This window comes from Molothrus aeneus, chromosome 9, assembly GCF_037042795.1.
Source record: "Molothrus aeneus isolate 106 chromosome 9, BPBGC_Maene_1.0, whole genome shotgun sequence".
Lineage (NCBI taxonomy): Eukaryota > Metazoa > Chordata > Aves > Passeriformes > Icteridae > Molothrus > Molothrus aeneus.
This window is the reverse complement of record NC_089654.1, coordinates 5,459,932-5,473,752: the sequence shown is the minus strand read 5'-3', so window position 1 is coordinate 5,473,752 and position 13,821 is coordinate 5,459,932. Positions and strand designations below refer to the sequence as shown.

At 43.4% G+C, this 13,821-nt stretch overlaps 1 protein-coding gene across 1 annotated transcript in view; it reads right to left on the bottom strand.

Moving 5' to 3' along the window:
- Positions 1-11,648: 11,648 nt before the first annotated feature.
- GLIS1 (GLIS family zinc finger 1) overlaps positions 11,649-13,821 on the bottom strand; it is a 179,606-nt gene continuing 177,433 nt past the window's right edge. Inside the window, exon 10 of the mRNA XM_066555751.1 lies at positions 11,649-12,088. Within this exon, the coding sequence (XP_066411848.1) occupies positions 11,952-12,088 (137 nt within the window). The 3' untranslated portion in view covers positions 11,649-11,951. The remainder of the gene's footprint in view (positions 12,089-13,821) is intronic.

The window sequence follows — 13,821 nt, the reverse complement described above, 5'->3', positions numbered from 1 at the left end:
ATCAGTGTTGGTAATTCATTAACAATACTGGGAGAAATCATATAAAAATGACAGTTTCTATTTCAGAAAGAAGTTGATGAAATGTTAGAAAATATGTGCTGCTGAGAGAGGGGGGATGTATCCCCCTGTGGCAGCAGAGTGACTAGGAATGATTTTCAAAGACCCAGATAAAAAATGAGTCCTAGCTTGGGGCTGTGCCTCAGGCTCTCTTCCCAAATCCCTGTCCCTCGTTTCTTGTCCCGGTGTGCTGGGCCCTGGGTTTGGGAAGGAGCCCTCCTCTGGCCCCTGGTCTGCTGTTCCTTGCCCCCAGGCAAGGCAGATGGCTCACCAAATGCATTCATTGCAGGAAAAAGCCTTCCAAAATTAAAATGTGCTTTTCTGGTTGTCAATGAGTGTCCCCAAGTGGGATGTCCAGGTATCTCCAGCTATCCTTCACTCTGGCAGAGATGGGCTGTGATGTTTTTCATTTTTGTTCACTGTGACTGGCACAATGAACCTCAAAAGTGCTAATAGCAAAACTCAGGCTTCTACTAAAGGCATTTTTTAGAGTCTGAACAATTCAGAGAGCAACATTTGCTGCTGATGTACATCTTAAACCACCACCACCTTAGGGGCAGAAAATGCCCAAAAGGTGAAGCAATATTAGGACCCTGTAGGTCACTTCACAATGCAAGGGAAAGGCAAAAAAAAAAATCCCCTAAGCCCCAGAGGAAATGAGAAAATAGAAGATGAAATAACAGTAGGAAGCCATCTGACTGTATACAGCACACAGAAATGCCAAAAATACCAGGGAAAGGAACCGCAGTTCATAAATTTAAGTATCTGTTGCTTTTTAAAGAAGAGAAAAGCCTAGGACTGAAGTAATCTAAAAGTGCATGAAAAAGTGAAAACTCACTTAGCTGACACTGAGCTTACACCTCCATCGGTCTGGGAGTGGGATTTTGTGCCAGGAGATTGTTCAGTGCTGTGAACTGTTCAACCTGGGCCATCCTGGCTGTCCTGGCCAAGGCGAGGGATGTCACAGAGCCCTGGCAATGGCACAGCCAGGGCAGGATGGGGCAGAGCCAGACTGGCTTCAAAACAGTTTCCAGACTTTGGGAGCAAATGCCTAGAGATGAGAATTGCTTTTGTCCAGGCACATTGCCCTTGCTCTCCTGGGACAGGATCCCTAAAGGCTCAGCTGGGAGGTTTGGGGAGCACTGGCAATCTGCTAAGCTGCATTAGCTGTAAAATCCCATATATAGAGGCAAAGAAGTTTAACTTTGTGTATGTTTCCTTTACTTTAGCCAGTGCAGAGCAGCAGGCTGTCCTGATTAGCCAGTGTTTCCCCTGACACAAACCAAATGGCTTCCAGCTTGAGGAACTGTCTGTTGAGTCCCATGTTTATTATAAATCCAGGAGATGAAAAAAATTATTTCAGTTTCTATGTTTTTTACAGCATTTCCCACCAGAGAACACTAACACTTGTAAAACAATAAATGCTGTAGTATAACATAGCAGGACTGTAAAATGCTGAACAGTAGATAAAATTATTTACAGAAAACCATTATGGTTTCTTTTGGAGAAATAATACAGCATTTAATTTTAAGATACATGTGGTGGGTGTAGTTTTTAGATGCTACAAAAAGGAACATAAATACAGAAGTGCACATGTGCAGTAAGGTGCATTCACGATTTTAATTACTTCTCTCACTAATTTGCCTCTGTGATTGACTTCATCTCTGCTCCACCAGTTTCTGAAAAGCAACTACTTTGCTAAGTAATTCAAGGGAGAAACATCAGCATCAGAACTTCAGTGTCCCACTTGGGCTGATTTTCAGACAGGATTTCATGGGAGGACCAGGTTTGCAGAAGATCAGAGGGAAAGTTGTGTTGTTTTGGTGCAGTGAATGGGTCAGGGACATTTGTCCAGTTAGGCTAATTTGTTCCCTGATGAGTTTTTTTCCATCCTTGCTGTAATACTGAATTCCAGTGCAAATGTTGAGTGCTGCTGTCACAGGATGGTGGTTGGAAGGGAAATGCTTGGTGCTGCCTCCTGTTCCTCATTGTGCAGTGAATTCCAAGCCAAGCTTGCAAGATGGGAAAATGCACATAAGCATGAAGAAATCTAGTCCTGAAAGCAGAGCATTGGAATCCATCTCCTACCTGAGCATTTCAGCCGCTTTTCTCCTTCTCGCTATAAAAGCAAAGGCCAGTGCCTCCAGTGGCAGAGAGGTGGTAGCTGTGTTTCTAAGGATACCTGAACTCTGCCAGCTTTTTCTATTGATATTCCCTGCAGATGATTTTCTACCTCTGGAAAAGCAAAAAATGGAGACCCAGCACAACAGGCTCTGCCACTTACAAAGTCCACAGAGGTGGCCAGGCAGGCTTGCTGATTGCTCCTGGGGAGCAGTTGTTTTCACCAATGTAATCCCTAAATAAAAAATTGAGGTACTTTCAGGCATACTAGAAAATAATTCATTTCCCAGCATAACACCTCTGGATTTGCCAGGTTTCCTCTGATTTTCATTGCATCATTAAGTAAACAATGGTGCAATTTGCTTGGCCGTGATGCAGCTCTACCTGGGCCTGCAGCTGCTGGGGCAGTTTCCATGGATCAGAGTGTGCTGGGAGCACAGGCAGTGCTGGGACAGCCAGCTCACATCAGGGGTGGCAGTTCAGGTACCCCTGCAAACTGCTGGGATAGGCACACAAAGCTCTCTTGGCAAGGGAATTTTTCTGGCTAAAACACACTGGAGCTTCAGCTCAGAGCTGACTGGAATTCAGGTAGCTGCTCCATCACATGCAATCAGCCAGCTGAGCCTTCCCCTAAAATTTCAAATTGGAAGGGGAATAAAGTGACTCAATACAAGCTGCAGAACTTCCTTTTTTTTTTTCTTTTTCCCAAAGCGAGCTCTACCCTTTTCTATAAACTTTGATTTTCTATAACTGCTAGAACCACTTTGGCAAAAAGTTCAACATTTGACAGTTTTTATTTAGATGTCGACATGTGGTTTTTATATTCTTAAGTTTAGAGAGATGGTGAATTCTGTCGTTTTCAAATGTTTAACTTGTAACTGTTGGAATCTGCTGGGTATTTAAAATGGATTTGAGAAAGGAAGTAGGGTATTAATTTTATTGGGAAAAAGAGAAAAAATATTTTAAAAGTTCCTTTAAACGAATGTTTTTCTTACATAATATAGGAAATTGTATTTATATTGATTATAGTGTTTGATACTGCATAATATAAATGCCAGTTGGGAAATATTGCTGCAGTGAAATATTCTGTATTTATTGTATAATGAATGTTCCACACAAATAGCTTATAATGTTTAGAAAAAATAAAATAGGATTAGAGGGACTGTATTGCATGGCTAAAGCTTTTATGTTGTGCTAATAGTACTTCAGAAACCATTTTGTATTAAATAGACTGTTGCATCTATATTTACCATAGACTGTGAACAAAGTGGGTATTTTTAAAGGCAGACTTTGCCATTGTCTGAAGAAGCCTTTAGCCAGCACCAAATTCATATTCCCTCTTTCAGTTAATCATAGTCTTAATTAAACAAAGCCGAGCTGAATAGGAAGGCAGTGAGATAATTTTAGACCCTTAATCCATGGATATGAAATCCTTAATCCACAGATATAAAATAATTTTCTAAAACCGGGAGTGAGCATGTTGCCATGTGTGACACGCAGGGAAGCTGAGGCAGATCCTGGGGCTGTGCTGGGGACAAGGCAGAGATGCTCCTGCGAACCTGCCCGAGCCTTGCTGGCAGGCGAGCAGCAGCCTTTGAACAACTTGTTTTAATTATGCGAGGAGCACGCTAGCTTTCCACAGTCGCCTTTTAATCTTTTTTATATTTCTGTTCGCACTCTGTCACAGATCCGCGCTGCATTTAATTAGCGCGGCTCGGCTGGTGAGCGGTGCTGAACGCGGGACGGGGACGCGGCTCTTCCATCGCCGAGCCGGCCCCTCACCTTTACCTCAGGCTCAGGCAAGTACGGAATTCTTTGTGTTGCTGCTCACAGAAAGTCCCAGCAGACCTATATTTTCAAGGCAGATCTGTTGTTCGGAATAAATCCAAAGGATTTGCAGCCGTCCATGCTTTGCGTGACAATTCCCGTGGGATGCCCCTTTGCCAGTGCCTTGGGCTGCGCCACCTTCCCCTGGCGCTGCTGCCTGCAGGGCGTGCGGGCATCGGCCCCTGCCGGGGTCGTGCCTGGCGCCCACCATAATCGGTTTCCCTAAAAAGTAGGAGCCTCCAGCACATCTCCCTGCTCCGTGCCCCAGAGGAGCCTCGTGCATCTGGTTCCAGCCTGGGGAACCTTTCTGTGCTCCTGGAGATGCTCATCATTGTGGTGGCAGCGCACTTCATGGGCTTGGATCTGTGAATAATTCTGGGATCAGCAGAGGGAGCCCAAGGACACGCAGTCTCAGCTGCGGATTTCGGACCAACGCAGTTTTCTGGGTGCTGAAGTGTTCCTGACATAAACTCTCTGCCTTTGAGTGTGGCAATAACTTATTTTTAAGCCCCCAAACTGTGCAGCGGCTGCGTGGGGCCACCTGGGTTGTGCTGGAAGGAGGAGGGCTTAGAGGGAGAGTTGTTACTAATAGGAATCTCTTTGGGGAAGGGACTTCTTAAAATGATTAATAATGAGATCAGCACAGAAATCCCAGGGGTGCCAACATCCTCTGGTGCACCAGTTTGGCTGACCTGTCCAGACCTGTCCATAAGCCTGGGTAAGAAGCAGGATTGGACTTGGATAGAGGGAGGGGTTAAGGTAAACTGTTCAAAATGTTACTGTACCTGGGATTTGGGTTCTTTGCATTAGAAAAACACTAAAATTGACATTATATGGATTATTGGTATTATTGTTCTATAACTCCATTTTATTACTTCTGACTGATCAGATTTCATTGTTCGGCCATAACACCCATCTGATTTTTGAGGAAAAAAGTTTTTAGACAATCACTTCGCTTTCTGGCACTGTTCAAAACCATCAAATTCACTTTGAAAATTTCTAAAACTGACAGCTTTCTTCATCGTTGGAATTCATGTTGATTTTCAAGTGCTTATTGATGGGTGTTTAACTGCAAAAGGAGCCCTGAATGGGCGTTTGCAGAGGCAGCAGGGCCTGGGTAGGACATTTTCATATGGATATGCCAGAGCCAGAGCTCCCTCTTGTGAGAAAGAAATATCAGAAAAGTCCAGGACTGTCAACTGGAAATGTGCAGTGAAGGTGTTGTTCAGCAGGGAAGCAATTCTCCATAGCTTTTCTGTAAGTCTGCACATACCTCCATCCACCTGGACAAGAAAACAGGGGATTGAAGCTACCAACTTGCAAAACTGGGAAGTGGCCCCATAATTTGTACTTAGCTGTGATGTGTCACGGAGTTCTGATCCTCAATAAAAATATAGGAGTATTTTTCAGTGGAAATAATTCCTCTGTTCCAGTGACTTTTGTCTCTGGCAAAAAGAAGGCCCAACTTTATGTCAGCTAATAAAAAGCAGAAAAGAAATGAATCTGTCAGAAGTGGTAAATTCTGTTTGCATTTTTGTGTTCTCTGTGCTCAGCATCAGCTGTGATGAATTGGTGACTCTGCTGCCATCCTCAGCACAGAGCACCAGGGCTGGGCTCCCTCGTGTCCGTGCCAAGACCGTGTTCCTTGGGAAAGGAGGAGTTTCCAGACATGCAGTGGCTGTTCAGGGTATAATGGGGTACATTATCCAGCACAGTGATATTGGTGACCCAATAGATGTTTTTAGGTGTATTTTAGCTTGGGAACATTTATGGAAAATACTTGGTATTTCGTGAGCTCTGGTACACTTCAAAGGGGAAAAACTTTCAGAAATATTTTTATGAGCTTTAGGATTAAGTTCTTTCTGGCAGGTGTGATTTAGGTGGCAGCCAAAGGGGTGACAGTCACCAGCAGCAGTGTGGCTTCACTGGGGAGAGGCCTGGGCAGCCCATCCATCATGACAGCCTGGGAACTGAGGGTCCTCCCCCTTCCTGTTGGGGTCTCACCTTGCCCCAAGCGCACTGCCAAGGAGGAGCTGCTCCTTCCAGAGAGAAGACAAGTGTTTAAAGAGCCTTCTACAACATTTGTTGGTTTATTTTGCTGTTGATAAATAAACAGAGCTGCTGGGTTCGCCATTGGTGCAGCTGCTATGACTTTAATACCACAGCTGAAGTATTTGGTTTGCTTCCTCCCACCCCATCCCCACCAGGACCTGTCACCTCTGTCCCTTTTTCATCAGGGAAAGAACAACTCTTCATCTTACAGACTGTCCCCCAAAACCAGGGTGCACCCAGGTGATGGCACCTCCAGGGACTGACACACTGCTTTTCCAGGATGTAGTTTATTAAATCAAACTCTTTTCCCTCTGCTTGGCAAGAGTTAATTGTGCTAGTATGATATTATTCCACAGGATTATTTAAAAAAAAAAAATCATTTTTCTTACAGCAGGGAACATGTCCAATAATTGATGTGGGAATATTAATGCAATATGTATGTTATCAATTTAGAAAAGCAGAAGACATATTTCCTTAAGCTTCTAATCATTTATACATATGACCTTCATTTATACAGCAGAAGGGCTCTTCCAGAAAGCTACAATTTGCTTCAGATGTTTAGCCTGGGTATTTTACTTTACCTTCTAACTGCCAAGTTTGGGATTATTTAGCAGTAAAATTAGAAATGTGGATTTGAGTATGTACCAAAGTCCTGACAGGTGTTAATGGAACTCAAGTTGAATATTTTATTCTTTAAATAGTAAAATGTAAACCTGCATTTGTTTAGCTTTGCCTTCCTGCCAACTGTATCAGGTATCTTGTGTGACTAGAATCACTGTTTTCTGTACATGGTCTTCATGGCAGTTTCCAGTGCCTGTTCCCAGCTCAGCCTGTATTTATAATCCTAACAGATTTCAGCTCCACAGAGAATTCCTTAGGCAAATGTGTGATTCTCAAAGAGAATCGAAGAGATAGGAAAGAAAACTCTTCATGCAGTAGAGCCCAGATTTGAAGAATATGCCTAAAGATGCAAATAGATGCCTGAGAGGATTTCTCAGAAGGAAAATATCCTGGACATGAAATTAAAGCAATTTAGGGCAGTTGTGTTAAAAACAAACAAGCAAACAAATAAACCCAAACCACTTAGTCTTTTGTTTTGTTTTGTTTTTAGGCTTTCAGACACCTTTAAAAATCTGTTCCTCAGCCCATTGCCATTCAGCAATGTCACTTACTCAGGGCAAACTCCAGGGATTTCACGCGGTCCCAGCGGTGTCCAGGTTTGCTCAGATTGCTGTGTGGGACATGCTCTGTTTCAGAGAGGAGCACTGGATGTTCAGGAAAGGATGTGGAATACTGCACAGGCACAGCCTTCCTTATCACAGGAGGTGTTTATTATGTCTGCATTTTGATGTCCATCAATGCAGACAGTGGCTCCTCAACACCTTCCTAGGACAGACTGACTCCCCCTTTGGAGGCAGCTTTTCCTTCTCAGTGCCTGAGAGGCAGCCAAGGTGCTGGTCTGACCACCCATGGACACCTGGGGTGGGGGAAAGGAGCCTTCCCCGAGTGATGGAAACCCTGGATCTGCAGTCTGACCCACACTGATCCCGGGTGCTGGGAGGGGAGGAGCAGCCCTGGGGCTTCTCTGGTTACCGCTGCCCTGAGGACGGGCGAGTCCTGCTCCCCTTCTGAAATGAAGGGAACCTGAAAGTGTGGGGAGATGGGGCTAATGCTCCAATAAAGCAGCACAGGGTGCTCCCTTCCCAGCCCAGTCCCAGCCCAGTGCCTCCACAGGCCGTGTCTCTGTAGTGTCCTTGTGCCCAGCAGCTCGTTCTGGTCCAGTGTCTGCCACACGGGCACACTCGGAGGGTTGCAGACTCCCAGAAAGGAGGGAGAAATTCTGAAATCAAGAAGGCCTAAGCTTGTCAGAGTTTTGAAAATTAGCATCATGCTTTTCTTGGTGTCCTCGATGAATTGAAGAGAACACCTGTATAACATAGGGCCAGAAATGCACTTTTAAAGTTGAGTCACTTGGTTTTGAATGAGAGTTATTGGCACTGGCCAGAAAATCTGTATTTGCCCAGAAGAATTATTTTATTTTCTTCTGGCTTCACCACCACTACAGAAATAATTTTGCCAAAGGAATGGGCAAATTTCATCTCAGTAGGAATCCAGTAGAAAGCTCAGTCTTATAAGGCCTTTGGGCCTTATAATAGCTAGCTTGGGATGTAGTACAGTTTCGATGGTTTAAAGAACAATTCTGTCATGCCTGAGTGGTTTTCAGCTGAGACAGGCAGCCACGCAAGGCTGTGACAATCTAAGGCTGGAGCCCTCCTTCTGCTGACTCTGGGCGATGGACTCCCAAATCACCTCAGGGAGTTTGCAGTTTGCTTTGAAATTGAAGCAGAGAGGAGCTTTTAGTGTAACTCTGCAGATCTCAGAAGGGCTTATCTCAGGAGGAAATATTCCAATGGCTTTGTGCTGTCAGTGAATTAAATTATATAGGCTGGCTATTTTTTCATCTTTTGTTGCACTGACCTGATTTAATACAAATACATTACTGCAGAGCTGAGCTAAAATCGTGTAGGTCTTAATAAGATCATAACAAAACCCATTGAAATCTTTTTCTCTTATGCAATTTAAATTCAATTTACAGTCACTGTTTATTTTCACATACTTGGTTGTTTTAAGCACTGGGGGTTTTTTGCACTGCTTGCGTAACTCAGAGCTATTGCAGTATCAAACCGGTGCTCTTAATGCGCTCTGGAATTTGGCTTTTTGGACTTTTACCATTTAGAAAATGCATCCAGTTGAAAGGACAGTCTCAGAAACAGAGGAGCCTTTCCACAAGCAGCTCCTGCTGTTGGGTGTGCAGGTAAGAAGAGATGATGATGTGAGAATAATGCCCTCAGTGCCTGTGTCCTTTCCCTGGGAGCACATTTGAGCCCTGAGTAGGCTGTGGCCATCCCTGCTGCACACCTGAGCCTTGGGGCTGCCCCATTCCCGTGCCCCACATCAGAATGAGGGCATTGCAAGACTGTTATTTTGTCATTAAATGCCACACCTTGGACTCAGTGATCACAGAGGTGTTTTCCAGGGATTCTTGTGCACATCTCATCAGCTCACCTGCACAGGCCCCTCTGGAGCACGGCAGGACCATCACTCTGTAGCTTGTGAGGTGATGCAGCAGGATAGGAACAGAACAAGCATTTTGGTTTTCTATATAATGAAAAGCCTGAGCTTGATTATATTAAAAGCTTTGAAGTCCTGCTGAATGTTTGGCTTCCAGCCCAGCTGGTGGAGAGTGCAGAGAAGTGCTTTTGCTGTTGCAGAGTCAACTTGAAATTAATTTTCTCTCTCCCAGCTTGATCAGCCACTGAAGGTCATCTTATTTCAGTTGTTCCTAAAGCATACACAGAGTACATGCACAGGGGTAACTGGGGTTTGCATTCACTGGGGAAATGATTTGTAGCTATTTTTCAAGTAGTGTTGTAATTTATTAGTTGAATTCTGTTGCGTAGATTGAAAAAGTATCTGACAGTCAACTGGAACCAGCAGTTCCATTTTAATTCCACAGGGTAATAATTTTCTACTATTATATATAAAGCCTTACCCCAGTTATTATACATATTAGTTGTTGGGGTTTTTACAGCACCACAATGAGAAACTTGCCAAGCAATAAATTCCATTGAAAGATTTCTTTGTGTCTTTAGGAAAAGCTTACATGAGATACTTCCCTACTTACATGTAATAAAAGGAAATAATAAGGTACACAGCACACGAGTAACCATTAACTTGTGCTATTGTGTATTTTACTGGCTTTATTATGGATAACTTTCCAAACCATACAGACTCAAACAAGTGCCTTTGCATTTCTCTGACTCTATCTTTTAATTTACAGAAAACCTGATTCACACAGATTGTGGAATTAAATCATCACCCCAGCTGCTATGCTTTAAGTTTCCCAAACCTTTGTGAATCATTGTGTGGTTTTGAACAGCCCGGTTGTTGTGACATAAGAATTTTTGTAATTGATCAAATATGTTTAGGATTGGTTGGTTTATATTTTTAGCAAAAAAAAAAAAGTTGATTTAGAAGAATTTATTTAATTTTTAGGAAATTGAATTAATCTTGTTTTTAAGTCACGATTTCCTTTTTGTGTTTCCAACTAATTGCAGCACAGGAATTATTTTGATTTTTGTCTCAGACATTACAGCCTTGTTGGGCTTTGGATATTTTTCTAATCTTCCTCCAGAAGCCCCAGTTCTTCCTGCTTGGCAGTTGTTAAGCTACCTGCCTCCTTATTTAATGTTCTGGGAGAGAGTTCTGCCCACTTATGTCTGAGACCAAAAAAACCCCAACTCTGAGGCACCAGAATAAACAAACAGGACAGAAAGCCAAGCGTGGCCATGATCAGCAGCAAAGCCACGTGTGTAGGCTTAGAGCACAATTTGGGGCCTTTCTGCATTTGGGTTCCAGGAGAGCAATGATGAGTCAGTGCTGCCAGAGCTGCTTGACCACAATTAATGGGTTTGCAGCTGGCACTGGGTGTCCTTGGGAGCCTGAGAGCTTCAGGAGCCCTTGCTAAAACAGGGGGGTCAGGTCATGCAACCCCAGGAACCTTGTTCTGTAGTGACTAAAACTTCCTGAATGTCTAAGTTTCATTCAAATTTCTAGAGGACAGAAAGCTAAATTGGATACAGAGGCCCCTTCAAATGCACTAACAAGGTGCAACCAGGCCCTGGAGAAACAAGTGCACTGTGCAGACTCTGTGGTTACCCTGGACCAGCCCTGGCACAGGGGGAATTTCTGTGTTTGCAGAGGCTGCAGGGGCTGGGGAGAGGCACAGGGGCACCAGGGATCCTGATGCTCCCACAGCAGCAAAGCTGGGACACAGGCACGTGAGGGACCTGAGCTGTGTCCCACATTTCTGGGGAGGGAAGAGATGAAAAAAGGAAAGTACCATCCTCAAACTGGATTCAGCCCAGCTTGGGCTTTTCAGTGTGCCCTGTGGCAGCCTCTGTAAGTGAACAGACATGGATTGATGCAGGCACTGGACAGCCCTTATTAAGCCCAGCTGGCAGTGGTTTGTAAATGAGAACTTTTTTCCCAGTTAGTTTTCCCTGAGCGTTCTCCCCGAGCGCTGTGGGACACTTCAGGAGCTCAGCTCCAAGAGACCTGCTGGGCACACACTGGGGCACCTGGCCCTGAGCAGGATGTGCCTCCCAGGAATCCTCACTATGCTGGAAGTGCAGCCACAGTGACAGGGAACCAAACAACTGCAGGTTCCACTGGAAGCCCCTTGGTTTTCCTCCCATACACGTGGGCTGTTTTAATGTCACAGTGACTGAGATGTCACTGCTTTGTTAAAATCCCTCACAGACATGTTAAGAATGCAGTATCAGGGAGCCCAATGGTGTTAAGAAATGACAGTACACTTGTTTCCAGTTTTTAATGCTTTCTTGTAAAACTGAAAATACAAAACCAGCTGAGCAAATGTAGATCTTTATATACATGAGGTCTCTGATTAAAAAAATCCTTTTAGTTAAAAAAAAAAAAGAAAAAAGGGAAGACCGAACCAACAAGTTAAATGAAAACTGATTAAAGGGAACAACATTCTCAAATTGAAGCATACTTTCCAGGAAGGAAAATATCTTCTTTACAAGTTTATTATATAACTTACATTTACACTTTACTGAGAGAACTTACAAAACAAGCTGCTTGAAATGCTCCTCATTCCCTTAAAGCATGAATTTCAAAGTGCCACAGCAAAGGAACAGGTTCCAATATTATCTTATACAGACTATTCATGTATAAAATGGTTTGGTAAATGTGAGGTGTTCATTTAAATGAGCACATATAGGGATACAGACTAAATAAAAGTACTGAACAACACCTTTGTTATTACATACGCAGTTATAGGTATAATAAAGGAAACAAGGCCAGCACTGCTCTTAGGTATCTGTGTAGATGGAAGGAATGTGATTCAAGCAGTGATCAAAGGCACTGTTCTGGAAGAATCCATTTTCATCCGTTCCATTGGAGACCATGTCTTCAGATACACACTGGGCCTCAGAGATGCCCTCGTAGCCTGGAGAGGGACAAGGACACGGACACGAGTTAGTGCCATGGTGCACGAGAGGAGGGAGGCACAGCCTGGGGCCCAGCAGGACAGCTCAGCACAGTGATAATGGAAGGACAGCAGTGCTCAGCATCAAAGCCTTGCCAGGAGAAGCTCAGTTTCCAGTGGGTGTTTGTGTCATCATGGCTGGTGCTCCCATTCGTTTCTGGGCAAAGACTCAGAGCAGGGCTCTCTTGGGACTCAGTCATTATCTGAACAGGACATCAAAACAATGAGTGGGCAATGATCCTACTAAGTATGCACTAGAAGTGATGCAGTCCTCTTGGTTTGGGTTTTTCCTTTTAATAGCACTTTGAAAAAATATTCCATGTGTCTCCCAGCTGCTCTTAAGATGCAGGAGAAATCTGGATCCTACATTTATTGGCTCTCCACATAGTGCAGGTCTGAGGAAGCTTGGCTGGGGCAGGTCAGGCTCCCAGGACATATGGGAAGAGCTGTGAACCTCAGCCCACCAAAGCCCACCAGCCCAAGCTGGTTGCTGCTTGCCAGGCTACCAGAAAGCCATGGCAGGAGGGGAGAATTTCTCTGTCCTTCTTTCATAATGCCAAACTTCCACAGCTATTACAAACCTCCTGAGCTGCACATCCCCGTGGAAAGGAGCAGGTTTGCCATTCTACCAAATGCTACGGCATTTATTGCCTACACAAAGGACATGAAAATTTCCTATTGTGACCCACTATAGCCTGCTTTTGCAACTGGCCAGCCAAGGCCCACATGCACATTTTCATTTCACTGCAGGAAAACCTGTCCACTTCATTGTGGCTATTTTACTGTTGTGTGTGTTTTTATTATTTGAGATCAAATTCTCTACTTACTTACATTTCTGCATTTTCCTATAACTTATTAATTTACTGTTGGTTTACAGGTCAGATTCTGCTGTCTGCAGAAATCTGGCACACAGTGAATGTCCAGAGGTTCTGGAGGATGACCTCAGCATGTTTATCTGTGTCAGGCCAAGTGGAGTGACCAGTATTTTGCTAAGTTTTGTGAGTGTTTATGTTATGTTAATTTCTATTTGATGAGCCTGTATACAGGGTGGATACAGAACCACAGATGGATAAAACCCAAGATAAGCATACACCCCAGAAATCATTATTAGATTCCAGATAGAGTAAACTATCCAAAGTCCTGAACAGAAAATAAAAATTTATTGACTGTTAATGTGATTCATGGAACAGCTGTTTGCCAGTCACATTGGGCATTCCTGCGAGATGAGATCTCATTTAATATTAATGGTGCTATAAAAGCCTGAAAAAAATTAATGCATAGCCTTGATGAATCTTGCAAACCTGAATGGTTCTATTTTACACACCAAAAGATGAGATATATATATTTCATACATGTTTATGTTTCAGCCTTTTAAGTATCTGCATGCCTCAATAACCACTCTAAAAACAAAAATACTAAACAGAAACATTTCATGATAGTTTAGGCCCAGACAGAAAAATCAACTGTTGTTGAAATTGGTGTCTTGCCACAGTATTATTCTTTACTGCTACAATTTCTTTTGGAAAGTTTATTTAGTCTGTTCTTTAAATATTGCAGGCTGTCAATCTAAGCTTGAAATTTGATGTTAACATGAAAAAACCCTATGTTTTAGTAATATCAAACTTATGAGTAACACTAAAGAATTCAAAGTTGAAGTTGAAACTTCATCCTAAATGTTTCCCTTGTGTTGGTTA